This window comes from Loxodonta africana, chromosome 3 (assembly GCF_030014295.1).
Source record: "Loxodonta africana isolate mLoxAfr1 chromosome 3, mLoxAfr1.hap2, whole genome shotgun sequence".
NCBI classification, from domain to species: Eukaryota; Metazoa; Chordata; class Mammalia; order Proboscidea; family Elephantidae; genus Loxodonta; species Loxodonta africana.
Window position 1 is genome coordinate 153,090,950 of NC_087344.1, and position 27,101 is coordinate 153,118,050.

The 27,101-nt window shown below is 38.2% G+C and overlaps 1 protein-coding gene across 1 annotated transcript in view; it reads left to right on the plus strand.

Annotated features, from left to right (window-relative positions):
• Positions 1–27,101, plus strand: part of RNF115 (ring finger protein 115) — a 71,274-nt gene that overhangs the window by 32,603 nt on the left and 11,570 nt on the right. The window contains exons 3-4 of the mRNA XM_003421956.4: positions 1,812–1,869; positions 18,207–18,418. Coding sequence (XP_003422004.1) covers positions 1,812–1,869; positions 18,207–18,418 — 270 coding nt within the window. The remainder of the gene's footprint in view (positions 1–1,811; positions 1,870–18,206; positions 18,419–27,101) is intronic.

Here is a 27,101-nt window from a genome sequence, read left to right on the forward strand (position 1 = left end):
TCAATTTCCTCTCTTCTTTGCAAATTTCTTAGGAACAATGAGATCTAATATTTCTTCTCGTTCTTCAGGGTCTTTGGAATAGCTAGTTATTTTATGGTTTATACATGTGATATTAATACAGTAACTTTTATTTTTGAGTTACCAGTTGTTGGGGAAAAATTACTAAAAATGAAATCTACCCTCAACTCAGAGAAGCTCTCCATGAAAATAGAAGAGAAAGAAGTTTTATTATTGAATAAACGTTAAACCAGAATGTGATGCATCACAGGCAATCTGCTAAAGAGATTGCAGAGAGAGAAAGAAGTCTTATCCTTTATATAACTGAGTAAGAAGCTCTGGTGGCGAAGTGGTTAAAGCGCTCAGCTGCTAACTGAAAGGTTTGTGGTTTAAACTCACCGGCTGCTCCATGGGAGAAAGATATGGCAGTCTCTGCTTTCATAAATATTACAGCCTTGGAAACCCTATGGTGCAGGTCTGCTTTGTCCTGTAGTGTTGGTATGAGTCAGAATTGACTCAGCAGCAACAGGTTTTAATGTTTACGGAGGCAGATCACCAGGTCTTTCTCTCTTGGAGCCTCTGAATGGGTTCAAGATGGGTTAGCAGCCAAGCAGCCCTTACCGTTGGGCCAGGGCTTACCATTACAAGTTAACTAAAGTGAATTCCGAAAGAACAGGGAAAAGGGGAGCCCCTTTCCTTATTTTCAACGGGCAGAATTAAAACCTCTTATTTTCGGTTTGTATTTTTCCTTGCATAGTATTCGATATGGCATTTTCATATCTTTCAAAGTGATGAGTACTCTGTATAATGTCTGATACATAATAAACATTACATACATTTGTGGCATTAATAAAATGTGGACTTTGCCTTCTGAATTTATATTTATGAAAGGAGGAAAAGGTGGAAGTAGATGAGACAAATCTTAGATATTTATAATACGAAGTGGAATTTAGAATCGAAGTCATATTGCAGAGGGGTAAGTGGAGGAGTCTTATTTTGTTGGTAAGATCGGAAGACTTTATAGAGGAGGCAGCATTTGGGATGGGCCCTGATGGAGAGGTAGAATAATCAAAGAATAGAATATAGGATGAACTGTCAGAGAAGAAATATTTATTGAGCCCTTTTATAATGTGCTAAGTGTAGTATCAGACCCCTTATATTTAATCATTTGCTAAAATCTTTAACTATTGTAGCCTCAAATATTGTGTTCACCTGATGGTAGAATTTTTGTTAGTGAAACACTGAAAATCTTGTTTTATTTCTTAGCCTCTTTGAGAATAAATATTTGTTTTTCTTCTCTTGCTAGGTCAAGTTTGAATTGCATTACTTGGCTGTGGGTCCTTCTCCCTTCTTGTGGTGGCCTTTCTTGATTTTTCAGTTGATTTAACCTTGATTTTGTGTTTTGTTTTGATATTTTTGATAGATTAATCTATATGCCCAAAACCAAATAAAACCCACTGCCGTTGAGTCAATTCTGACTCATAGTGACCCTGTAGGACAGAGCGGAACTGTCCTATAGGATTTCCAAGGCTGTAAATGTTTAGGGAAGCAGACTGCCGCATCGTTGTCCACAGAGTGGCTAGTGGGGTCAAACCACCGACCTTTTGGTTAGCAGCCACGTACTTTAACCACTGCACCGCTAGGGCTCCTTATCCACATGCTAGTTCCCCATAATTTCCTTTGTAGTTGTCATGTTGGGATGATTTATTTTTCTTTGTTGGGCTTTGCTCTCATTATACCATTCTATATTTAGCTTCTGGGAGAGGAACTTGTTCCTGGGAATAGAATCATCACTCATTCCTTTTTCTCTTTAGTTTTTTAGGTGGTGGTGGCAGCCGGATAGATAATAGCACATCAACACATTTTGCAGAGGTAAGTTTCCCATTGGCTGTGTAGGGATTCTTTAGGAAGTTGGTGGGTGTTAAAATCATGACAGATAGTCACTTCCAGTGCAGAAAAACATCAGAGTTTAATTGAATGTATAAGAAAAATGTGGGCAAGAGTAGTCTTTAGAAACATTTGTTTTTGGTAGCTAGAGCTTCAGTGTGTTATTTTTGGGAAATCCTTGATTAGGAGAAAGTAATAGCTTCAGGCTGTGCTGTCTTAAACCCAGTGGTGTTTTTAGCTTCTTTAATGTGTGTATGGTGTGGGGATAATGAGCTTGTACTGTTCCTGAAAACATAGTGTTGCAAACTGCTCTAGTGGCACAACTGCCAGGTAAAGAGCAGGCAGGCCAGGGTGAGTTATCAATGTTTCAGTGAGGCACAGGCTTCAACTTTGTACAGAGGTGTGGTGTCTAGAGATCACCTTGATAAACATCTTAGTTTGGTGTAGTTGGAGTTAGGGGACTCGACTAAGGATAAGGTATTTATTTGCCTCCCAGATCCCAAGGTGGAATCTGTAATTACCTTCTGGTTCTTTATGTAAAGTGGCATTCATATTTTTGGGGAAAAACAAAAATCTTTACTATGACGCGAAGATAAAATGTTACTCTGCGTTCTTGAATACCATTTTATATTAAATGCAGAGTATTTTTCTTTTTTCACTTTATCTGTTGACCTACAACTTCCTCTTTGTTTTTAATTAGAGACTGTATAGGCCAGAAGGGACAAACTAGCTCAGCCTACCAAAAACACCAGTTTGCTTTTACTTCTCTATGTGTACTCTCTATTGTCACACAACTTGCTTGGCTCTAAAAAGCTGACAGACACTGAAAGACAGAAAAGAGTTAAATCTTATTGTCAGAATTTCTTTGTGTTTCTGGATCATATTAACCTCCTTCAGAGAGAGCTGAAGTGCCTAGAGAGCAAGTAAAATTTTTTGGTATTTATTTCTGTGTATGTATAAGTTAAAACTGTATTAGTATGTATTTGAAAAATGGTACTCAATAACACCTTAAGCCCCCAATCTTATTTATTCTCTGAATAAAATTTAAGACCTTTAGCCCTTTAGGTTTTTGTTTGCACTGAATTTTGTATTCCTGATTTATAGTCAAGAAACTTGAAATGTTTTGGTAATAGTCCTATTTTATTAAAGATGCTTTCTTTTGCTTATGGCCTATGGTACTTACTCTTAATATTTAGTATTAAGTTTTCTTGGTTAGCTGTGAACTGCTTTGGTACATGCATTGGTTGACTAAAAAGTGATTCAAGACATATCATGTCTTCGACCTCACATTTTTATCTTCTCATTCTGTTGGATTAAAAGAACATTATTTAAAATTTATTCTGCTTGCCAGGCCTGGAAATCTTTCTGATTGTAATTTTTTTTTTTTTTCCTGTGTGTGCTATTCCTGATAACACAGATTGTCACTTACTGATTATGCATAGACAGAAGAAACTTCTTCTGATTTTTCTTAAGTGTTAATTCTCTTTTTAGGAAGTGGAAATAGATTGGTCTCTCAGTTTTACAGGTATGACTCACCAGGGGTCAATGCATTGAGTAAGAAGAAAAAATAAATACATGTAGTCAGTTTCCTAACTTTAGTAATGCTAAATCTGACACTGGTGGCGTGAGCTATCCTTCAGGTGTTGAAGCAATTTTGCTGAGTCATATAGCCTGTGACTGTGTACTTTTGCAGCGGGGGTTTGTAGCAGGGCATCATTTTGCTCAGTTTTCCTTCTGTAGTGTTTCCTTGTCAAAATGCCTGAATATTTCAGTCTTCTTCTTTTTCAATAATACTTTGCATTTCAAAATGGAAAAAAAAATCTGTCCTTATAAGATTATGGAAGTTGCCAGAGATTAAAAAAAGCAAGCTAAAAAGTACGTGTTGTGTTTTTATATGCAACACACTGCTAGGAGTAGGGGTAAGAAGCAAATTTTATAGTTGCCTTGCCTGCAAGGAACTTAAAATTTAGTTGGGGAGTAAATGTGAGTACACATGAAACAAGAAAGGGCATGCAGGCAGTATAAAAAACTTACTGTGGCGTGTATGTAACAAGTACAGTACGTTAAAAATTAAAATTTTCACAATATTAAGTTTGTGTACAAACTTGTAAGCTTTATTTTTCAATTCATGAACTGGGAAACATCTGGTTTGGAAGTCAGACAAGAGTTCTGAAGAGTGGTAGAAAGCTAAAGGACTTTGTAGTCACAGACACACAGGAACAAAAGCTATACTGGGCAGATTTTGGATTGGTTTGTGGCAGGGCTAGATTAAGGCATGTGAGGGCCCTACACACTGATAATCTCTGGTGCCCCCTCTTCTGTTTACTCATGCATTCAGATGGGATATGTGAGTTTTATGTATATATATGTGTGTGTGTGTGTGTGTGTGTGTGTGTGTGTGTGTCTTAGTTATCCATGATGTAACTTCTTTTTAAATGTGACTATAGTATTAGCGATTGAACGCAAAGGTGGTATATGCTGTTTTAGTGGAATGAGATAAACTGGATTATAAACTTTTTAGTGGATGCAGGCTGTTAAGATTTTTACTATATACCACATTTTCTATGAAAAGAATATTCCACATATTCTACAACAAAGAAAATGAGCCAGTGAACTTAGTTGTTTCAGTAATCAATGTAAAATTCTGTTGATCTTCCACAATGAAAAATGGACTTTCACTGATTTTGCCTTAAGTGGCTCGTGCTCCAGTTTTGATGCTTGTTTTATAATAAATGAACAAATGAAAAGATGTCATAAAAGAAAATTTAATGATCAGAAGACAAATATTACAACAAATTACTATATTTTATTTTTAAATAGTTCTTTCATCTCTAACATATTCTGTTCTCTGCTCTTACAAATTCTTCAATGATTTCATCGCTGCCGAACAATATCTTCTCCCGTATATAATAAGGGTAATGAATTGAGTCCTTCTTGAATCCTTGTTGTACAGTGAGGGTTTTTGACTCTGAAGAATGAGCATTCTGATGTGTAGTTTATGATCATTAAAGTTAGGAATATGGATAAAGCAATTTTAACATTGGGAAACAGGCATTTTATCTCCTATTATGGAATCATATATGCCAAATGAGTAAAATTTATCTTTCCTGAATCTGTAAACTTAGTTCTCATATAGGAATGAAATTGTTGCACATTTCTATAAAAGTTTGTGTTTAAGTCATCGGGATAAGCTTGCACTAATTTCTTGGATGCCTTCATCCGTTGTTCATCAGGTATATCTACATTGTTTAAGAAGGGAAATCTGTTTGCAAGGACTTCACACACCTTTGTTCTTCTTTTCATGCAAGATTGAAGTGTGTGAGTGATTGTGTAGTATGTGGTTATGCCAGATTGATTTCTGACACTCAATACTTCTGTAGCACTGTGGCCCGCGCAATAGACAATAGAAAAAAATGAAACTCGCTTGATATATAAACTAAAACTTTTTGTTAGATGAATATTAATATTTCCAGTTATTTTTTAGACTTCACTATGTTAATTTTTGTAATGGTTAAGATTGTGTGTCAACTTGGCTGGACCATGACTCTCAGTGTTTTGGCACTTGTATAATGTGATCACTTCCCTGTTGAGATTTGATATGTGATCACCCCCTGATGAAATCTGCTGTTAGTAGCCAATCAGTCGAAAGGGAGTTTCCTTGGGCGTGTGGCCTGCATTGAGTATAAGTGGATATTCTGGCAAGGCTTGTGGGCTTTTGCTCATTATGGATCCTGCAGCTGTCTCCTGTTCACCTGACCTCTGGTTCTTGGAACTTGAGGCAGCAGCTTATCTGCTGTCTTGCCTGCTGATCTTGGGATTCATCAATCTTCAGAGCCTATAAGCAAGAGCCCTGCTGTCTGATCTGCCAATCTTGGGTTCGCCAGCCCCTTTGGCCCCATGAATTAGGAGAAGCCTCTTTCCTGACCCGACGGACTTGGGACGTTGCAGCCTCTAAAACCGCGTGAGCCATTTCCTTGATATAAATCTCTCCATATGTGTATCTATACACTTTACTGGTTTTACTTCTCTAGAGAACCCAGCCTAAGACGATATTATATTATTATCTATGTTAGTATTATGTAAGACGTATGCTAGATTGCATCCATGTTTATGCCAAACATGTTTTAAAGCTAAAGTTATAAATATGATTGTTTACAAAACCTAAGACATGACTCTGTATGTAAATGCCATACAGTTAAGAAGTAACTGGATTGAATTCATTGCAGTGGTCGATTTATTTGCATTCTCTCACTTTTGCGCATCATCTGGGACTGGAGTTACTGTTGGTTGTTTACCAGGACGTTCACAAGAGCATACCCTTGTGTTTGTATCATGGCAAAGAGAATTGCTTGCCCTCCTGGCTAGAGTTGCTGGATCAGCAGACATGGATGTACAAGATGGTTCTCTCAAAATGGTTCAGAGAACGGTTATCTATTAATATCACCTGATTAATCTGTTAATATCATCAGTGCCCAGTAACCACTCATGTTGGACCCAGTTACATATTGGGTGAGAGTAGCAAGAGTTAGACCTGACAGTCTACCACCACCTCTTGTTTATTAGAAAGAAATAATATACTCCCAAGAGACCTGCCGAGACAAGAATTTCAATTACATGGGAGGGGACCGTAGGAGACAGGTGTCAATTAAAGTGTTGAAGAGGTGGGTGCCTCATAGCTTAAACAACCTTGCATGTGGGTGCCCTTGTACCCTGCGTGGACTTTATTTCCCACCAGGAAATTCTTATGCGCTGGAGCTGGTATCAGTTTCATTTAGTGCCCTGACACTTCCCTTTGCTGTGGTGCTTGCTTTTCCTTGTGTCCAGTCTGCTTGGCATCCATGGGTCTTTGTGTTGGACAACTGCTATTCTGTTTTGTTGATGCCCTAAGCATGTGCTTACCGTGCTTATTGGATAATCCTTCCATGATTGGTAGGCATTTTCTTTCCTTATTTGGGATAAAGGGGAAATTTTGAACTAGGTTGAACTCAGTAGGCAAGTTCTAGTTGGTTAGCTTAGGTTTCTCTTTCAGGGAGAGTCAGCTGATTGACCTGTGTTTGACTCCTGGGAACATTAGGCATTTATAGGAAACAGGCTTCAGTTTGCCCATGTAGGCCTCAGCATAAATGGCTCTATTTTGGGCCTAGTATAGTCAGGTTAATAAGTGGAAGGAAAAGATTAGGAGCACTTCAGTATTTGGAAGTCTAAAATCTTTAGGAAGAAATGTCATATGACATAGTGACTAAAAGCACAGCTTCTGGGACCAGATGGCCTGAGTTCAGATCCTGGGTCTACCACTTACTGGCAAAATTACTTAGACTGTCTATACCTCTGTCTCATCTGTATACAACAGCCTCTTGGGTTGTTGTGAGGATTAAATGAATTAATACTTGCAAAGTTTGTAGACCCATGTGCCTGCCATATAGTAAGTGCTTAATAGATTTTAGCCATTATTAAGACTTAATGGAGTAGGTAAAACTTGAACTGCAGCCTTGAAAAGTAGATGGAATTTAGATAAGAAGAAAGGGAAGGTGACCATCCCAAGGTAGTATTTGTAGGTCGTAAGGTTTTATGCCCATGTCCCTGGAGGAAACGCTTAGAAAACTGTATATAGAAATTAGGAATACGGCCATCCTTCGGAATCTGCAGGGGATTGGTTCCAGAACTCCCTGGAGATATCAAAATCTGAAGAAGTTCAAGTCCCTTATATAATACGGCATAGTATTTGCATATAACCTACGCACATCCTCCCATATACTTTAAGTCATCGTTAGATTACTTACAATACCTAATACAGTGTAAATGCTACATAAATAGTTGCTACACAGTGCTGCCATTATTCAGGAAATAATGACAAGACTTGAGGTGATCAATGCTCAAATAACGATCGCTGGAGAGAGACTGACGATCTGTGAAATGGCAGGAGGCTACAGCAGGGGATGCCTACACTTGACTTCATTTGCGTGGATCAGCATAGTGCTCGGTGCAGCAAATTCAAGTTTTGCTTTTTGGAACTTCCTTTCTTTTTTTTTTACCCGAATATTTTCGATCTGCGGTTGATCGAATCCATGGATGCAGAACCTGCGGATACTGAGGGCCAGCTGCAGAAACCTTTTCATATTTTAGCTGGTAATTTCAGCAAGGGCTTATGCTCAGTTATGCTTTATTTTTCTTCAGCCAGAGCTTCTTAAATAACGAAGAGGTTATTAGCGACCCTGTGGGACAGAGTAGAACTGCACCATAGGGTTTCCAAGGAGAGGCTGGTGGATTTGAACTGCTGACCTTTAGTTAACTGCCATAGCATTTAATCATTGTGTCACTGGACCTCCTTTCTATCATTAGCATTTACTAATAGCGGAATTCTTAAAATCCTGGATATGTTAGAAAGATTTAGTCTAAGGAGAATTCTTTCTCTCTCTCAGTCTAGAACAAATTGGAGAAATAAAACATAGAAGCCAGATAGAAATAAAAATTTAGTTTTTGATTCAGCTGAATTGGAGAACACAGCTGATCTGTGGCCAAATGGATACCGTAAGTCTTCGCAGGATGACCCACCTGAGAATTAGAGGCTGCAGAGCAGGCCCACATGCTCAGAATCACTTCCTTTGCATTTGTGCAGTTTCCTAATACAAGCAGTCCATCATTGGAGAAATGGAAGCCAGTAGATGTTAGGCTCTTGTTACTTACCAGTCAGATACATCACTCCTCTGGTAGGGAAGAGTAATGAAGATTGAAGGAAAAGGTCAGGTGTGAAAATGGGAAATCTGATTCTCCCTTCTTAACCCTTTATGTTTAGTAATTTAAGCCTGTGGTCAGCTTGTGTCTGGGAATAGTAACTGTGGCAGGTATTAGGGAGGAGAGCAGGAGATCGTTAATCTATGAGGGCAGTTTTGCTCACGAAGATCCTTCATGAAGATCCTCTCCAATAGCAACTCATGCTCTTTTGTGTATGCTTCTGGGACCTGTGGTAGACACCTTAACTTTTGCCCACCTTTAACCTCTGAGATGATCGAGAACAATATAAACTTAAAGTGTAAATTGAGCTAAATAAAATTGTCAATACTCTACTGTTACTGACCTATAAAAATTACAGTTTTAAATGGTTCAACCTAATAAAAAGTAGTTAATGTTTTCAGACTATCCTTCCCCAGGTAAACTATCTTTTTACCTGTTTGCAGTTTTTCTCAGTTTTAGCCTGTGGTGAAATGAGTTCTTTGTTGCCTTTTGCCTTGGTTCTTTTTTTTTTTTTTTTGCAAGTAAAGAGGTTTTATTTTAGTGTTTGTTCAATGGCTGAAATTCGCTGAGTTGCCAATCTCACCTCAGGGTACAGTTTTTAAATGTTGTTGTGTGCCATGGAGTCGATTCTGACTCATAGTGACCTGATGTGACAGAGTTGAACTGCCCCATAGGATTTTTTAGGCTGCAGTCTTTATGGGAAGAGATTGCTAGATCTTTTCTCCCGATGCCTTGGTTCTTGAGAAAAACAGTTTGAGAGATTTTCCCCCTAAGCCCTGTGGAGTTACCTTTGCCTACCTTTCTACCCCAGAGGGTTTGTTAGTTTTGTCTAGGTTGATTGACATTTCCTGGGTAAGCTGTAAATAACTTGTGGTTTGATACTTTTTGTCTTATCCTGAGTTGCAGCCTGCCCTGTAATTGGTATGCACCTTACAGGGATTGGTCAACGTACTATGTAAATGAAGTTACTATAGCCTCCTAGGCAAACGAAGTGTCTGGGCCCTGCTAAGAGGCAATTGATTGATCAGTTCATGGCCCTGATGGGAGGACCATTACTTGAAATTGATGAGTTTATGTATATATGCAGCCAACCCTACAGAGGTTTTTCAGACAAGAAGCAGACGGAAGGCAGAAGGAAGAAAGAAGAGAGAAGACACAGAGAAGAGGAGGCAAGAACGTCCTGAAAGAGCTGTAATGTGGGACAAGGGCTGTAACACTGAAGACAGTGACAGGCCAGAAGGGCCCCAGTGGCAGAGCTGGCAGGGACAGGCCTGGAAGGGGCCGGGCAGCAGAGTCAGTGGTGATAGACGGCAGGGCTAAGGGAAGCCTGTCCTGAGGGGACTGACAGGAACCTGCCCTTAAAGGGCCTAGTGGAGGCCTGTTCTGAGGGAGCTAAGAGAGGAGTGGATGCACAGCTGAAAAGAACTGAGAGAGCTATTCTGTCCTGAAGAAGGGAAACTTTGCCTACAAGCTTTCTGATCCTGACTGTGAATTGTAGCTGGTTGACCAGGTTGTACCCTGTTACTTTTTTAATAAACCACTTAACTGTAAGCATGGTCTGTGAGCTCCATGTGGCCATTGCAACGGCTTATCAAACCCAGCGGAGAAGTAGAGAGTGCTGTGGGAGGGACGGCTGGTCTCTGAATTGGTGAAAAGGTTGAAGGCAGAGGTGTGTGTGACCTCCCACCTCATGGGAGTCAGCTTTGGGCTGATCCTGGTCATTACCCCCGCTGTAGTTAGGTTCTGACGCTACTGCTGTTACTCCTACCATTTTACATAGCCAGAGAGCTCGCACTTAAATGTCAGGTAGGCTTCGGGTTCTTTGAGCAGCCATAGCCTGGTTCAGATCTCTAAGGTTAAATTAATTCAATCAAATCTTTCATGTGTCCTACTTTTTAGAGAGGACGAAGAGTTAATAAGGCACATATCACAGTACCTGCTTCACACTCAATAAATCTGTAAATATCAAGTAAAATTTCTGAACTCTTCAGCAGTTATTGAAAGAATAATGATGTTTCCATAATTTAATAGGCATTAAGTTCACACCCGTAATGCTATTGCCAGTGAGAGACTGTAACAGAAACTCAATGGCACCTGAAGTGAGAATGGTAAACAGAAAATATTTTGGGTGTCAGCCTTGCCAGTTTTCTGGTCATTGAGTGCCCGGAGTCCATTCATTTGGGAAAAGATGCCTTTCAAGGGGTTGTTTATGGCACAGTGTTTACACTATTGAAGGGAGAGACTTTTGTACATTTTTTTCTCTTTGTGAGTGGCATTTGAATGCTCTGTATTCTTGCAAAATTTAGAAATTTGTTATGGTTGCAGCCATAGTCTTGAGGTATTTTTTGAGGACCCCTTCTTTCCCATCCAGCACGTTACAAACCTCTTAATTTCCACTTCCCTTTTGAGCCTTAAGTTCTAGGCATCCAGTGCTGATTTGAGGCTGAGCTCTGATTTTTTGGTTTCCGTTCAGTATGTCACTGCCCTGTCTCATAGTCATTTTAATGCTTATTCTTTAGCGTTTTAGTTTTTCCTTAATTATTGAAGAAATCTATTTCCTAGAGACAGCTCTTTTAAAAAGCATGGATTGTTTAGATTGTCCTCTTAGCTTTTAAGTTTACGACAATTCAACTTTCCATTTCTTTCTAAGTAGCAGCTTTATTTTTATGGTAAATGGGATTCTCGTGCTTCTTTACCTGTTTGTTAATGAAAGCTAATACATTTTTCTGGATGAAGATACAATCTAGGTTTCTAGTATCTAAAACTGTTAACCCCAGAATTAACACGTTGTTGTTGAGTTGACGCTGACTCATAGAGACCCTATAGGCTAGAGTAGAACTGCCCCATAGGCCTTCCAAGGCTGTGTAATCTTTAGGGAAGCAAACTGCCACATCTTTTTCCTGTGGAGTGGCTGATGGATTCGAACTGCTGACCTTTTGGTTAGCAGCTGAGCACTTCAACCACTGTACTACCACTATAGCATTAGCCTCTCCAAAAATTTCTTCTGGGTCCACATGCAGTTCAAAATAAGGTAAAGAGGAACTTGGAGCAGCTAATCTAATGCCATTTAATTAACCGCCAGTGGCAATTTAAAAGATAATGCTTTATAACAATATAATTTATCTTCCAAACTGGGACACTTTCCAGTGTGAAAGAGTGCACTAAAAGTAATACAAATTACATAACTTTTTGGAAATTTATTTATTGACGAAAAAGTTGGTTTCATTATGTTGGTGGACTTGTTCAGTAATTATATTCCCTTTTTAAAAATAAAATTCTATAAAATAAAAATAAGAAGTTCTCAAAATCTGACAAAGATGTTACGAGAAAAGATAACCACAGACTAATGTCCTTCATGAACATAGATACAAACATTCTAAACAAAATTTTAGCAAATAGGCAATACATAAAAAGGATCATACTTCATGATCAAGTGGGTGTTTTTCCCAGGATTGTAAGGTTGGTTCAACATTTGAAAATCATTTAATGTAATTCACCACATTAGCACACTAAAAAGGAAAAACCATATGATCATCTCAGTAGATTAAAAAAAAAAAAAGCATTTGACAAAATCCAACATCAATTCTTGGTTAAAAGTCTTGGCAACCTAGAAATAGTGGGGAACTGCCTTAATCTGACAGAGGGCATCTATGAAAAACCCACAACTAACAGCATACTTAATTGCAGAAGATTAAGTGCTTTCCTGTGCTTACAATCCGGGTATTGGTATGTCCATCCTCACCATTTCTATTCAGTATCGTACTGGAGGTTCTATCCAGTGTAAGGCAAGATGGATGGATGGATGACCCTTGGGTATTTACACAAGAGAAAAGTAAGCATGTATCCATACGTGTGCGTAGATACACATGGATGTGCATAACAGCTTTGTTTCTAATAGCCAAAAATGAGAACAACCCAAACATCCGTTGGCAGGTGAATGGGTAATAAACAAATTGTGGAAAATGTATGATGAATTCTACTTAGCAATAAACAGACACGAACCATTGATACATGTAAAATCATGGAAGAATCTCAAAATAGTTAATTCGAGGCAAAAAAAGCCAGACAAAATAAGAGTACATACTATATGATTCCCTTTATATTCTAGAAAATTTAAAATTCTAGAGAATGCAAACCACAGAAAGATCATTGGTTGCTTGAGGAAGGTAGGAAGGAGCAGGAGGGAGGGGTGATAAAGAGGTACTAGAAAACTTTTGGGAGCAACAGATACGTCCATTATCTTGATTGTGGTGATGTTTCAAGGGTTTATATGTGTGTCAAGATGTGTCAAACTGTACATTTTGAATATGTGTAGTTTATTGTATGTCATTTACACATCAGTAAAGGGCTCATCTCCATAGATATTTTTGAGATATAATTCATATACAATAAAATTCAACCTTTTAAAGTGTATAATTCAGTGGCTTTAGTATGTTCAACCATCTCTACTGCTTCTAGTACTTTTTTGTCACCCCAGAAAGAAACCCTGTACCCATTAACAGTTATTCCTTATTTCTCCCCAACCTCCTTCCATCCCCCCACCCCAGGCAACCACCAATCTATGTTGCTTATTCTATATGTTTCCTATAAATGGAATCATGTAATATGTGATCATTTGTGACTGTCTTCTTTACTTACCATGCATGTATCATTACCTTATTCCTTTTTATGGCTGAATAATATTCAGTTATATGAATATGGAGCCCTTGTGGCACAGTGGTTAACAGCTTGGCTGCTAACCAAAAGGTCAGCAGTTCGAATTCACCAGCCACACCTTGGAAACCCTATGCAGCAGTCCTACTCTGTCCTATAGGGTCTCTGTGAGTTGGAATCAGCTCCGTGGCAATGGGTTGGTTTGGGTTTTATGTAGATATACCACATTTTCTTTATCCATTCATCAGTGGATGGACATTGGGATTGTTTTCACTTTTTGGCTGTCATGAATAATATTGCTATGGACATTTGAGTACAAGTTTTTGTGGGGACATATGTTTTCAGTTCTCTTGGATGTATAACTGGGATTGGAATTGCGTTGTCAAACATTAACTGTTATGTTTAACTTTTTGAGGAACAGGCCATTATATTCTAAACTGAGAGGGGCCGATGTGTATGTGGTTAGCTCAGAGCAAATTCTGCTAAGTGGAAGATACTGTCCATTGTATTTTTGTATTGAAATATATAAATATTTCAGCCCAAATATTTTCATAAGTATCATCTCTACCAAGAGTAACTTTTTTTTTTTTTCTAACAAGATATGGTAATATTTTTTTCAAGACAGAACTTGTCAACTTAACTGACTCTGTGATTCTTTTGGCTGTTTTACAAACACTGTATGATAGTATTCCCTATTACTTTTTACTTATATAGGCTGTGTCCTGAATACTGAATTTTGTTGTATGAGCTATTTTCTTCTCTTTCTTCTGTTTTTTTCCTTATCTAAGTCTGCTCAAAAGCATATCACATGAAGCTATGCACATCCTCAGTGTTAATTTGGTATAAATTTGTTTGGTATGCTCTTTTATCCTGTGTTCTGTGATCAGGATGCAGTATTATTTTGGGATGAAAATAGGTCACAAAAGCATTGACTGTTACTACTAGTTTGTACTAATTTGCAGTTCCCAAAACAAGTAGCAAAATGCTTCATGCCAATGTTACAGCCGCTTCTAAACTTGACCTTCAGAATTTTTAAATATATTAGGTGTGATAACAATTTACAGTCATCTAAATTATGTAATAATAAATGCAGGTTATTGATTTTATGAGCTTGGCGCTTGGTCTTTCTTCTAGTCAAAATTTTAATATATTTAGTTTTTACATTAATTATAATGAGAATAAATGGTTACTTTGAGAGTGTTTGGATTTTTTCCCTGTTTTTTACCAGATGTTGCAGAATTTTATTACATAGCAAAGAAAAGATAGATTTCTTCCTATAGTTCACCTGATTGAGATGATTGAGGAGATAGAGAGGGCTGCTCATAGTTTTGGATTTCTTTGGGCCGAGAAAAACCTTGCATTCTAGACCACTTTTCAGACTAGAAACCAGCGATCTCTAACAGATGGCGACTGTCACCAGAGAGCAAAGGGAAAATAAAAGGTCTGATACTATATGTACAAATGGCAGTTAAAATGAAAAGTGCCTCACTAGTATTTAGGGAAATCTTATTAATGTTTAGTATGCATGTTTTTTGCTCTTCAGATTGAATATTAGAAATCTTAATTTTTAACAATGTTGGCAAGAGTGTGGGAGAATATGGGCTCTCTTAGTTGGTAGGAGTTATGAATTGTCATAGCCCTTTGGAGGGTAGTTCATTATTACAGTGAAACCTGTGAGAGCCAGAACGCAACAGGACTGCCTTCTTTTTCTGGGTCTTGCAAGTTTTCTGCCTTTGACAGGGTGCAGTCTTACCACTTTTCTATTGGTCATTTTAGTGGAAAATACAATAAAATCTGCAAAAGCTGGAACCTGTATAAGGCGGAAAGAGAAGGAAAACTCAGCTATTTTCTGCTAATAAAGAGTGATAGAAAAGTGGTAAGACTACACTCTGTCAGAGGCAGAGACCTGGGAAAACAAGGCAGTGTTGATCTGTAAATTACGGCTCTCACAGGTTTCCCTGTAAAAGGAATCATGCTACATGTGACCTTTTGTGTCTGGCTTCTTTCATTTAGCATAAATTTTCAAGGTTCATCCAAGTTGTAGCTGTATGAGTACTTCATTCTTTTTTATGGCTGAATTATATTCCATTGTATGCATATAAAAAATATACCAGAGTTTATTTATTTATTCGTTGATGGACATTTGGGCTGTTTCCATGTTTTGGCTGTTATGAATGATGCTGTTATAAATATTTTTATATAAGTTTCAGTGTTTTCATTTCTCTTGGGTATATACCTAGGAGTGAAAATGCTGGGTCACATGGTAATTCTTCATTCTTACACACTGTAAAACAAAGCAAAACATAAAACCAAAGCCAGAAAGCCACAATGAGATACCATTTTTCTACACACCAGATAGTTAAAAAATTAACAACAACAAAAAATGTCCAATGGCATCAGCTGCTTGCCAGGATGTGGCACAGTGGGAACTCTTTAAACATTCTTGGTGGATGTTTAAATTGTTACAACCACTTTGTAAAACAATTTGGCATTACCAGTAAAGTTGAATTGATGTGAATTATGGTGTTGGTGAAGAATACTGAATATTACCATGGATTCCCAGAAGAGGGAACAAATCTGTCTTGGAAGAAGTACAGTCAGAATGCCCCTTAGAAGCAAGGATGACGAGACTTCGTCTCACATACTTTGGACATGTTATCAGGAGGGACCAGTCCCTGGAGAAGGACACCATGCATGGTAGAGGGCCAGCAAAAAAGAGGAAGACCCTCAACGAGATGAATTGACACGGCTGCAACAGTGGGCTTGAGCGTAACAACGATTATGTGGATTGCGCAGGACTGGGCAGTATTTTGTTCTGTTGTACCTCGGGTCACTGTCTAACAACAAGTAAAGTTATAGATGTACAGACCACTAGTAGAGAAACTGTTGTGGAAGACATGTACGAGAATGGTCAGCAGCTCTGTAATAGTAAAAAACTGGAAACAACCCAGATGTTTACTGATAGGAAAAATTTAAAAAATTGTGGCATAAAGTGTGTGAGAAAATGAATGGATAACATCAACATGTGGAGCCAAAAATACAAGTGCCATAAAAATTTATAAGCCACATTTCCTTTGGGAAGGTATGCATTTGTCGTAAAAGAAAAGCAAGGGAATGATAAATGAGAAATTTAGAGTAGTGGTTACCTCTAGGAAGGGGGGAAGGAGGATGCAAAGGATTTCAATGGCATTAGTGATATGAGCTAAGAGATGATTACATGGGTATGCGTTTTATTTTCTTATATGTTTTATGTGTCAAGTACTGTATATTATAATAAAAACAATCTTAAAAAGTGTCTAAAATATAAAGCATCCATGCAAGGCTCCTATTGAAAAGAATGATATGACTCTGTGTATATTGATGTGGAAATCTCCAAGACATATTGTCAGTATAAGCCTTTTTTCCCATATATTTTTCCCTATATTACATATTATACAGTTTACTTTTTTGGTTGGGGGAGGGAGATGTCTCTTTCCACTTAGAGATAAAACCCATTAGAGCAGAGCTTTTGTTGTTGTTGTCATCTGTTTTGTTTACTGCTGTATTTTAGCACCTCTCAGCAGGTGAGACTGGAACATAGTACATATGCAATAAGTATTGAACGAATAAAGTGTATATAGTATAATTCCTTTTTTTTTTTTTAAACAAAACCTTGATATTTAAAGATACAGAATTCTACAAATCAAATTTTTCTCTGGGTAGGGGAATAGAATTAGAGGTAGGGGTTGGGCATAGCTCAGTGAGTGGAGACTTTATTGCACTTTTTGTTTTATATTCTGCATTTTTATATTAATATATTTATTGTTTTTTAATTAAAAAGGGAGGAAACATCTTTAAAGATCAAGAAGTAAATTATAAAACCAGAGAAAAATTAGCCACAATAACATTATTTACAAACATAAACAAACTCCGTAAATTTGCAAGTTGATTTGACCATATTAGATGGTAGATTGAGACTGGAGTGGGATCTGGAATCTACTCACCCTTCGTGTGAGTGTTTCTAGAGAAGGGTATTGTTAGTACGGGTATCTGGAAGAAATAATCAGTCTGGAGTTAACTGCCAGCCTTTCAGTGCTTAATTGTTATGCCAGCCAGGGACTCTATTATATATACATTGAATAATAAACTTTTTTGTTTGATTTAAAATACAAAGAAAACCAAATTAGTATGACCACACTTGTGTACTTGGTTGGATGGAATGAAATAAGTGAAGTTCTTACAAACTCTGAAAATATCTGGTGTATAGTCTAAATTTAAATTACTTTGGAGGTGATTTTATTTTTCATTCATCTTTTCCTTAGTGATTCCTCTTCTACACCTGACACACACACACACACACTTTTAGTGATGAAAGTATGTACAACAGAATGCTTTTGTGAGACATTGACACAGCCCCTTTTTGATGCAGGTTCTAGGTCAAGAGAAGTATCTCATAGACATATACTTTTTGGGGATGATGCTTTCTTTTTTTTAAATGTGTAAATAAAAAACATATATTTAAATCTTAGATTATTCTACAGTGGGAATGTGGATGCCATTTATGACAAAACACAAGGTTGTAATGTTGATCTGAATGTTTGATTATACTTGGGGCAGAAGCTCATAATCAACTTTGGCTCATATTTGTAGTTCAGGAGAGCAAACTGATCAGAGGCATGTGTTAAGAAAAAGATCCAGCCATTGTCTTGCTTGTTTCTGTATGAAGGAAATTTTCTCAGTTTGTAAGTCCCCACCCCCCCCTCCCGTGCATGCATTTTAAGAACTTCTCTTTTTTCCTCTATGAAATTGAGGATATAGATCTCTTTATTTTGGAGCTGTTGAATTTCAGAGGGTTGAAAGTTATTCATTTATGTTTCAGTATTTCTTCTTCACCTGTTTCCTGTCTCTTTTTCCTATTCTTGAAACCAATAACATGATTTGTTTCTGGTTTTTATTAGTTCTGGGACCATTTGGACCATACAATGTTTTTCCAAGATTTTAGACCATTCCTAAGTAGCAATCCACTGGACCAAGATAATCGAGCCAATGAGAGGGGTCATCAGACTCACACTGACATCTGGGGACCTAGTCGTCCTCCACGACCGCCAATGACTCGGAGATACAGACCCCGAGGAAGTACTCGTCCTGAAAGATCCCCAGCTATTGAAGGGTAAGTGCAAAGTTGTTGTTTTAAGTTCTCTTAAAGAGTAGTTTTAGAGAAGGACATATTTGACAGAGTCTAATTCTTTGAAGATTCTCTTACTTATTACATTGTGGATAAGATGCAGACATATAGATGGGATGAAAATGAAGCTAAATTGAAAGTCTTTACTCACCTAGTACCAGTTAATGAATGGTGGTAAACTTAAGGGTGATAAAGCTAATGATATAGGTCTCTGGTTAACATTTTTATTAATGTCTTGGATGAATATGTAGATGATATGTTTATCAAAATTTTAGAAGATACTGAAAGGGATATCAAATATATTGAATGACATTAGGATCCAAAAAGATCTCAACAGATCAGAGCATTTGACAATATGAATTTTAATAGGAATAAATGTAAAATCTTGTGATTCCAAATCATTCATGCAACAGATATTTATTCTGTCTTTATGTATGGAGCACTGTACTAGGCACTTGGGATACAGATGTGAGCAAAACAGACAGTAGATCCCGATTTTGTGGATCCCATTTAGAAGGAATAATAAGCATTAACTTTTAAAAATGTTTGCTTTTATATGCATAGGACTGTGCTTCGTGCTTTATCTCATTCAAACCGTTTCAAGTAGTAGGTGCTAATGTTAAGCTCATTTGATATAAGGATAAGTTGAGACTCAGAGAAATAAAGTAACAGCCATTACTAGATCCAGGACTTGAATCAGGGCTGTATGAATCTAGAGCTGTGCTGTACAATATGGCAGCCACTAGCCATGTGTGGTTATATCAGTTTATATTTAAATTAATTAAAATTAAATAAAATTGGAAACGCTGGTGGTGTAGTGGTTAAGTGCTACGGCTGCTAACCAAAGGGTCGGCAGTTTGAATCCGCCAGGTGCTCATTGGAAACTCTATGGGGCAAGTTCTACTCTGCCTATAGGGTTGCTATGAGTCGGATTCGACTCGACAGCACTGTTTTTTTTTTTTTTTTTTAATAAAATCTAAAATTCCTCATTAACACTAGCCACATTTCAAGTGCTCAGTAGCCACATGTAATTAGTAGCTACCACATTTGACAGCACAGATTATATAACATTTCCATCGTTTCAGAAAGTTCTGTTGGACTGTATTCTTCTAGAGCCTCTACGTTTTTTCTCCCACATCTAGACTTAATCATTAATATTTTACTATACTTGCTTTATCATATATCCATCTCTCTGCCCATTGGAAACCCTGGTGGGATAGTGGTTAAGAGCTACCACTGCTAACAAAAAGGTTTGGCAGTTCGAATCCACCAGGCACTCCTTGGAAACCTATGGGGCAGTTCTCCCTTGTCCTATAGGGTTGCTATGAGTCAGAATTGACTCGATGGCAGTGGATTTTTTTTTTTTTTTTTTTGGGTCTGCCCATTAGTTCATCTTATGCATTTCAATGTTGCAGACATTCCTTCTTAGGACAAATACAGAATATGGGAAACCCGATTTAGTGGGATAACCTCCAGCAAAAAACAGCTGTCATAACTGTTCCATAGCCTGTTTTAATAGTTCATGGTGTCCAGAGGTGAATCGACTGTATTCTGTGGCGGTTTCACTGCATGTGGATTACTTTCCCTTTTCTGCCTGGTTTTGACCCCATCTTAACCCTTACCCCTTGCATACCTTTTTTTTGTCCCTTCCATACACTAAATTGCCCATTTTGGATCATTGCTGTGGTCTACTTTTCCTTGCTCCTCCACCAGGGGATGGTTCCCATGCCCAGCTTCTCTACATCAGCATTCACTTCACCCTGTATTCTCCTGTTTTCTTCAAGGTGAGCCCCTCAGTGCGTGTTCCTCACCTTCTCCCACCTATTTCTTCTGGGATTTTATTTCATCCATTTTCCTCTCCACAGTTCCTTTTCCCTTTTCCCCTTGGCCATGCTTTTTACCCTTTAGCTCCATGGTTTTCAGCCCTGGCTGTGTCACTGAAAAACTGAGGATATTTTAAAAACAGTGGTAGATGGGCTCCACCCCTAAGGATTCTGATTTAATTAGTCTGCATGGGGCCCCAGCATTGGTAAGTTTTTAAAAGCTCCTGGAGTGATTCTGATTGTAGCCAGGATTGAAAACCACTGCCCTAGTTACTGCCCGATCTCTTCTTCTTCCCTTTTCAATAAAATTTCTGAAGAGGAACCTACGTTTACTTTGTGTACTTCCTCATCTTCCACTATTTTGCCACCCACTATAGTCTGGCCCTCCATTCACTAAAATCACTGGTACCCTTCTAATTATAGTTCCAGTGGATAGTTTTAAATATTTATTGTGCAGGTCCAATATACTGAATTGAACATTTTGGTCTTTTTTCTTCCCTTGAAATTCTCTACTCTTCAGACTTCTATGACAGTACACTTTCTTAATTTACTTTTTGTCTTTTCCTTCTTGTACCAGTACTAGTTGCTGTCAAGTCAGTTCCAACTCATAGTGACCCCATGTGTGTGTCAGAGTAGAACTGTGCTCTGTAGGGTTTTCAGTGGCTCCTTTTTTGGAAGTAGATCACCAGACCTTTCTCCCAAGGTACCTCTGGGTGCACTCAAACCCCCAGCCTTTCGGTTAGTAGCTGAGTGCATTAACTGTTTGCACCACTCAGGGACTCCTTGTGTGGGTACTTCCTAAATATTGGTTTTCCTAAGGCGTTTTCCTGATTCTGCTTTTCCTCTAACTCTACGAAAGAGTTTCTCAACCTTGACTCTATCGACATTTTAGGCTAGATAATTCTTTTTTGTGGGGGTTGGCCTGTTTATTATAGGATGTTTAGCAGCATCCCTGGCCTTTACCCACTAGATGCTGGTAGTACCCCTACCTCCCAGCTGTGACAACCAAAAATACGTCCAGACATTTTCAAATGTCAAAGTCATTCCTGGTTGAGAACCACTGCTCTGTAAGTTCTCTCTGGTCATTCTCAAGTCATCTCATGGTTCTAATAATTACCTGTGTACTAAAGACTCCCAGATCCATATTTCTATTCTGAAGTTTCCCCCTAATTTAAGACTTGAATATACAACTGCTTGCTAGACATTTCCATCTGGATGTTCCATAGATGCTCCAAGTTCACCAAGATGGAAGTTAAACCCTTTTCTTTTCAAATATGAGCCTTTTTTTTTTTTTTTTTTAAATTTTTGATTTTAATTGGTGGTACCACTCTCTGCCTAGTTTAGAAACCTAGAGTATTCACCTAGGGAGTGAATTATGTTACTTTGTTATGTATGTATGTGTATGTACGATATCATGTTAAAACAAGTTTGTTTTATTCTTAACTTATTAAGGGCTTTTAATTAAAATGACCAAAGATTTTATCAAACACCCTTTGCAGTTCTATCAAAATGACCACAGTTTTTCTCCCTTAAATAATTAATGTATTTTATTAATTGATTTTCTAATTTGAACCAACACGCTAAGCTTGGAATAAAGACCACTTTGTCAAGGAGCATTACTCTTAGTACACTATTAGAATTGATTTGCTCGTTTTTTTGTTTGTGGTGTTTTTAGGATTTTTGCATCTCTTCTTAAAGGGGGTGGTCTGTAATTTTCTTGTGTTGTCTTTATTAGGTTTTGGTATCAGAGTTATGTTAGTTTCATAAAATGAACTGCCAAAGCTTGTTTTCTTCTTATGCTTGGGAATAGTTTAAATAGTATGGGAATTACCTATTCCTTAAAGGTTTGATAAAAGTTACCCGTAATTCCATCTGGGCTTGGGATCTTTTTGGGAACCAGATCTGTTACAACCTTTTCACTTACTTCTGGGGTTAATGAGTGGTGTTTTATTCATCTCTGTATTACCATGTTCTAATACAATGTCTGTTTTATAGTAGATACTGAAAAGATTTCTGTTGAGTGAATGTATAATTGTTTCTAAGAAGTATATGGAACATATGAATTAGTAGTAATAATAGTTAGGAGTATGTACCAGTCACTAGTCTGAGTGCTTTGCAGGTATTCATTTGTTTAATCCTTGCTGTAATCCTCAGGGAAGGCACTGTTAGTATTTCCATTTTACAGAAGATGTAACTGAGACTCAGAGAGGTTAGCTAAATTATCTAAGGGTGTAAAGCTGATTAAATTGTGGATTTATAGGATAATGCAAAAATGAAAATATCTGTCTTATTTATTTGGTAGGATTATAAATGTTTTTAAAAAATTAGCAGTATCATAAAATCTTCCCATTATTAAAAAAAAAAAAAAAAATTGAGTGGTTTCCTTACTTTCTCAGAAACTTTCTTTCCAAGGCACATAACACCAATCTGTTAGTAAGCAGAACTTGAAAGTTTTTAGCCCTTTTTTTTTTTTTTTCTTTTCATTCATGGAGGTATAAACCAAACAAAGCGTATTTTTGTAATATACTATTTTATCAGTTTATCAGGTCTGCCCAGATTGTTCCACTTGATTTTTTGCCACTTTACAGTAGTCATCATTGTAATGTCATCTTACGTTTTCATAAAAAAACCCACTGCTCATAGCATGTTATGATTTCATATTTTATAGATTTAAAATTTGTTTTTAAAGTTTTGACTTCTTCTTGATAACAATTTGCCGAATTCATTTGAGAAGCAGTGTAAATATTTTTATCCTGCTTGTCAGGCTTTCAGCTAGTGGTTTCCACTGACTACATCTCAGGCTCCTGTTGATCCCACCGATCCCAATGTGAACAGAGTAGTTACTTTGTTACTTAAGAAATCAGGCCTGTTCCTCACATCGACCTAAGCAGTCCTCCAAAATGAGATGAATTTCCTTTGGCATTTTCATTGGCATGAGTGAAACCATTTTGGTGGCGTGAAGCATAAGCCGCACATTGTTCATTCATTCTGCAAATCCTCATTGAGCATGCCTACAGTGTGCTCTAATCTCCACCTTTCAAATGCTGGTTACCTTATCCAGGTGTAATCAGGTTCTGAATAGATTAGGTCATCTTTTCTATCCTTAAATGAATATGTTGTTGTTGTTTGGTAACATCAAGTTGATTTCAACTCATAGTGACCTCATATGACAGGGTAGAACTTCCCCATAGGGTTTCTTGGCTGTAATCTTTATAGAAGCAGATCACCAGCTCTTTCTCCCAGGGTGCTGGTGGGTTGGTTCTAACTGCCAACCTTTCAGTTAGCAGCCGAGCGCTTAACTGTTTGCCACCAGGGCTCCCTATAGCCTATATTTGATATTTAAAATTGTAAAACTGGATGAAATTGCCAAAGGAGTAAAAGTAGAAAATAGAAGAGGTTAGCAAACTGAGCCCTGGGCCCTCCATGGTTAGAAGTTTGGAAGATAAGGAGGAATACGCAAAGGAGACTGAGAAGGAGCAGCTGGAGAGGTAGGTGGAAAACTTAGCGAGGGTCCAGGTCTGGAAGCGTATCTGGTCTTAGTATTTGACGTCTCCTTCACAACCTATAAATTGATTTTTTTTTCCTTCTATGAGTTGCTAAAATTAAATGTTTACATCCCACACACACATACACATCTATATTTCAGTTACATATTACCTATTCAAGAAAAAATTTTATCTTTTTGACAGCAGCAACAAAAAAATTCAGTGGGAATATTGTATGTATCAACTGATGATAAGGTCCTAGCAAAAGTTCATGAACTTTTTGGAGTCACCTTGAGCAGTATCTCTTCTGTCACTGCTGCAAAGACATGGAACCAGCATCAAACTTCCAGAGAGAAATCAGCCAAGAAAGAGGAATTAGCAACTGATGAGGTGTTTGTAGCAATGCCAAGCATTTGTATAGGTTTGACTTTAGAGCTCCAAGAAACTAGGCTATCTTTCAAACTTGATTACTGCCATTTACTTATTGGTCAGTCCAAGCATGTTATAATTTGCTCTTCAAGTCATTAACAGGAGCCCTGGTGGTACAGTGGTTAAGAGCTCAATGGCTAACCAAGAGGTTGGCAGTTCGAATCTACCAGCTGCTCCTTGGAAACCCTATGGGTGCAGTTCCACTCTGCCCTATAGGGTTGCTATGAGTCGGAATTGACTCGATGGCAACAGGTTTTAGTTAGTTAACTAACAAGCAAGGGAAGTATATTAGTAATCTATTGCTGTGTAACAAATCAGCCCCCCAGAATTTAGCAGCTTAAAACAACAAACATTTATTATCTCACAGTTTCTCAGTGTCAGGAATTAAGGGAGCAGCTTAGCTGGGTGGTTCTGGCCTCATAAAGTAATAGACAAGATGTCAGCCATGGCTGCAGTCATCCGAAGATATGGCTGGGATTGGAGGATCTGTTTCGAAGATGGTTCACTCACATGGCTATTGGCAGGAGGCCTCAGTTCCTCACCCAGGTGGGCCTCACACACCCAACTTAAAATGATGGGACAGGCATAGGTTAAGAGATATAAAGACTCCTGTTCAAAAAAGGGGGAAATGGGAGGCACAAAGAAATCATTAAAAAAAAAAAAAAGTTGCCATAGAGTAGATTCCAACTCATAGTGTCCCTATAGGGCGAAGAGTAGAAATGCCCCATAGGGCTTCCAAGGCTATAAATCTTTACGGAAGCACATCTTTCTCCCACAGAGCAGCTGGTAGGTTCAAACCACTGACCTTTTGGTTAGTAGCTGAGTGCTTAACTACTGCACCACTAGGGCTCCCAGGGGTCCATAGGAGTCATTACCAAAAAAACCAAACCCAGTGCCGTCGAGTCGATCCCGACTTATCGGAGTCATTAGTTCATAACAACTCTGATGTTCGAAGTTCCTTGACTGGGACTTAGTCCTACTCCTGCCCAGAAATGATTCTCTGTGGTTCTTGTTTCCTCCCTCTGGGCTCTCGATTCCACCCTCTGAGTAATCCTTTCTTTTCCGTGAAAAGTCATCCATATTTTCAGCTGCATAGTTTAATCAGCCTCCTTCTTGCCAGTAGAATTTTGAGGGCCCAAAGACCTCTTTTCATTTTGTACTCTCTGTCCCTTTCAGCCTAAGCTGTCAGTGTTTCTTTTGAAAAAAAACTTTAAGTCTCTTGTGAACCTGGAGTTCATACCATTAGCCAAAAGCCAAACCCACAAATCTCTTCTAAATAAGTTCTTCTCTACCTTGGGCTTCTGTGGGGATTGCTGTAGAATGACACCCTTAAGCTTCTTAGAAATCCAGTTAGTTGTTTAACCGAATGGTTCTTTGAGGTACCATCTTAGATCTTTCTGAAATTTTAACAAAGAATTTTATAGCCACTCTCTTGGCTTCGTCTCAAACCATGTTCTTTTGACAGTGCTCTGGATTTGATCTTCCCTCAGAAGCCAATTCTTAATTTTAGTATCATTTACTATCTGAAGAGACTGGGAATTTTCAGAATTTACTCAGTCCTAATTCCTTTTTGTTAACTCCTTCCTTTAGTTTATCCCTCTCCTCTCAAATAAGCAGTAAGAAGAAGCCAGGAGGCGTAACTGGAAATCTCATTAGCTAGATCACCCACAGTTTCTACTTAGCATGTTATGGCAGGCGGCAATACTGCTAAACTTTATGCCAATACAGAAACAAGGATCTGTTTTCCTCCAGTTTCCAGTAAGATTTTCTTCATTTTCCCTTTAGTGCTCACCTGTAACTTCCCCAAAGGCCATCATGCTTCTGCTCCTTCTTTGAGGGTGTTCAAACATTCGTAACACTCCTCAGAGTCCTTCCAGCTTCTGCCAACTGCTGGGTTCTGCTCCCACATTTTAGTTTTTTGTTATGACAACACCTACTTCCAGGTATCAAAATTTGTATTATGTATTGCTGCAAAACAAATTACCCTAGAGCTTAGTGGCTTAAAACAACAAATATTTATTACCTCACAGGTTCAGTGGGTCAGGAATTCAGGAGCAGTTTAGCAGACTGTGAGCTGGTTATGGCTCACGGTCTCATGAGTTTACAGTCAAAATGTTGGCGGTTGCTGCATTTATTGAATGATTGACTTGGGCTTACTTATATGCCAGCAAGTTTGTGCTGATTTTTGGCAGGAGATCTTGGTTTCTCATCATGTGGATTGTTCCGTAGGACTGCTTGATAAGGCACTCTCCTAGAGCAAGTGAACCAAGAGAGGAAGCAAGGAGGAACCACGATGCTTTTGTGACTTCATCTCAGAAGTCATAAATGATCACTTCTGCTGTATTTTATTCTTAAGAAGTGAGCCACTTAGTCCAGTCCACACTCGAGGGAGGAGTATCAAATAATTTGTGGACAAATTTTAAAACCACCACAGAAGGAATAGCGTAGTTAGCTATTGTTGAACTTTAGTAGCAGGGAATGTCTAATATTGGCTAGTATTGGCTAGCACCATTGTTACGTTTATTGACCTTATAAGTAAAGTGGGAATTGGGGGTTGAAAGTGTCTATCTGTAAAAATGATGTGGTGGAGGTGTCTGACTTCCTCTAACTTCACAAGGGGAAAAGAGAATCAAGATCAGCTCAAGGCTGACTCCTATGAGACTGAGGTCAGACATACCTCTCAGCGCCCCTTTTGACCAATTCTGACACTATCAGTTCCTGCCACACACTCTCTACTTCTCTGCTGAGTTTACTTTTCTGTAAATCTTTGCAGTGGCCACACAGAACTCACAGACAGTACTCACGATTGTGGAGTTTATTAGGGAAGTAACAGATTACTGTTCAGGTTCAGGAACGTTCAGGATACTGTTCTTCCAGTCAGGACAGCCTCTTTTTAGCCGTGCTGTAGGCAGGTCTCTCCTTGGCCCTCGG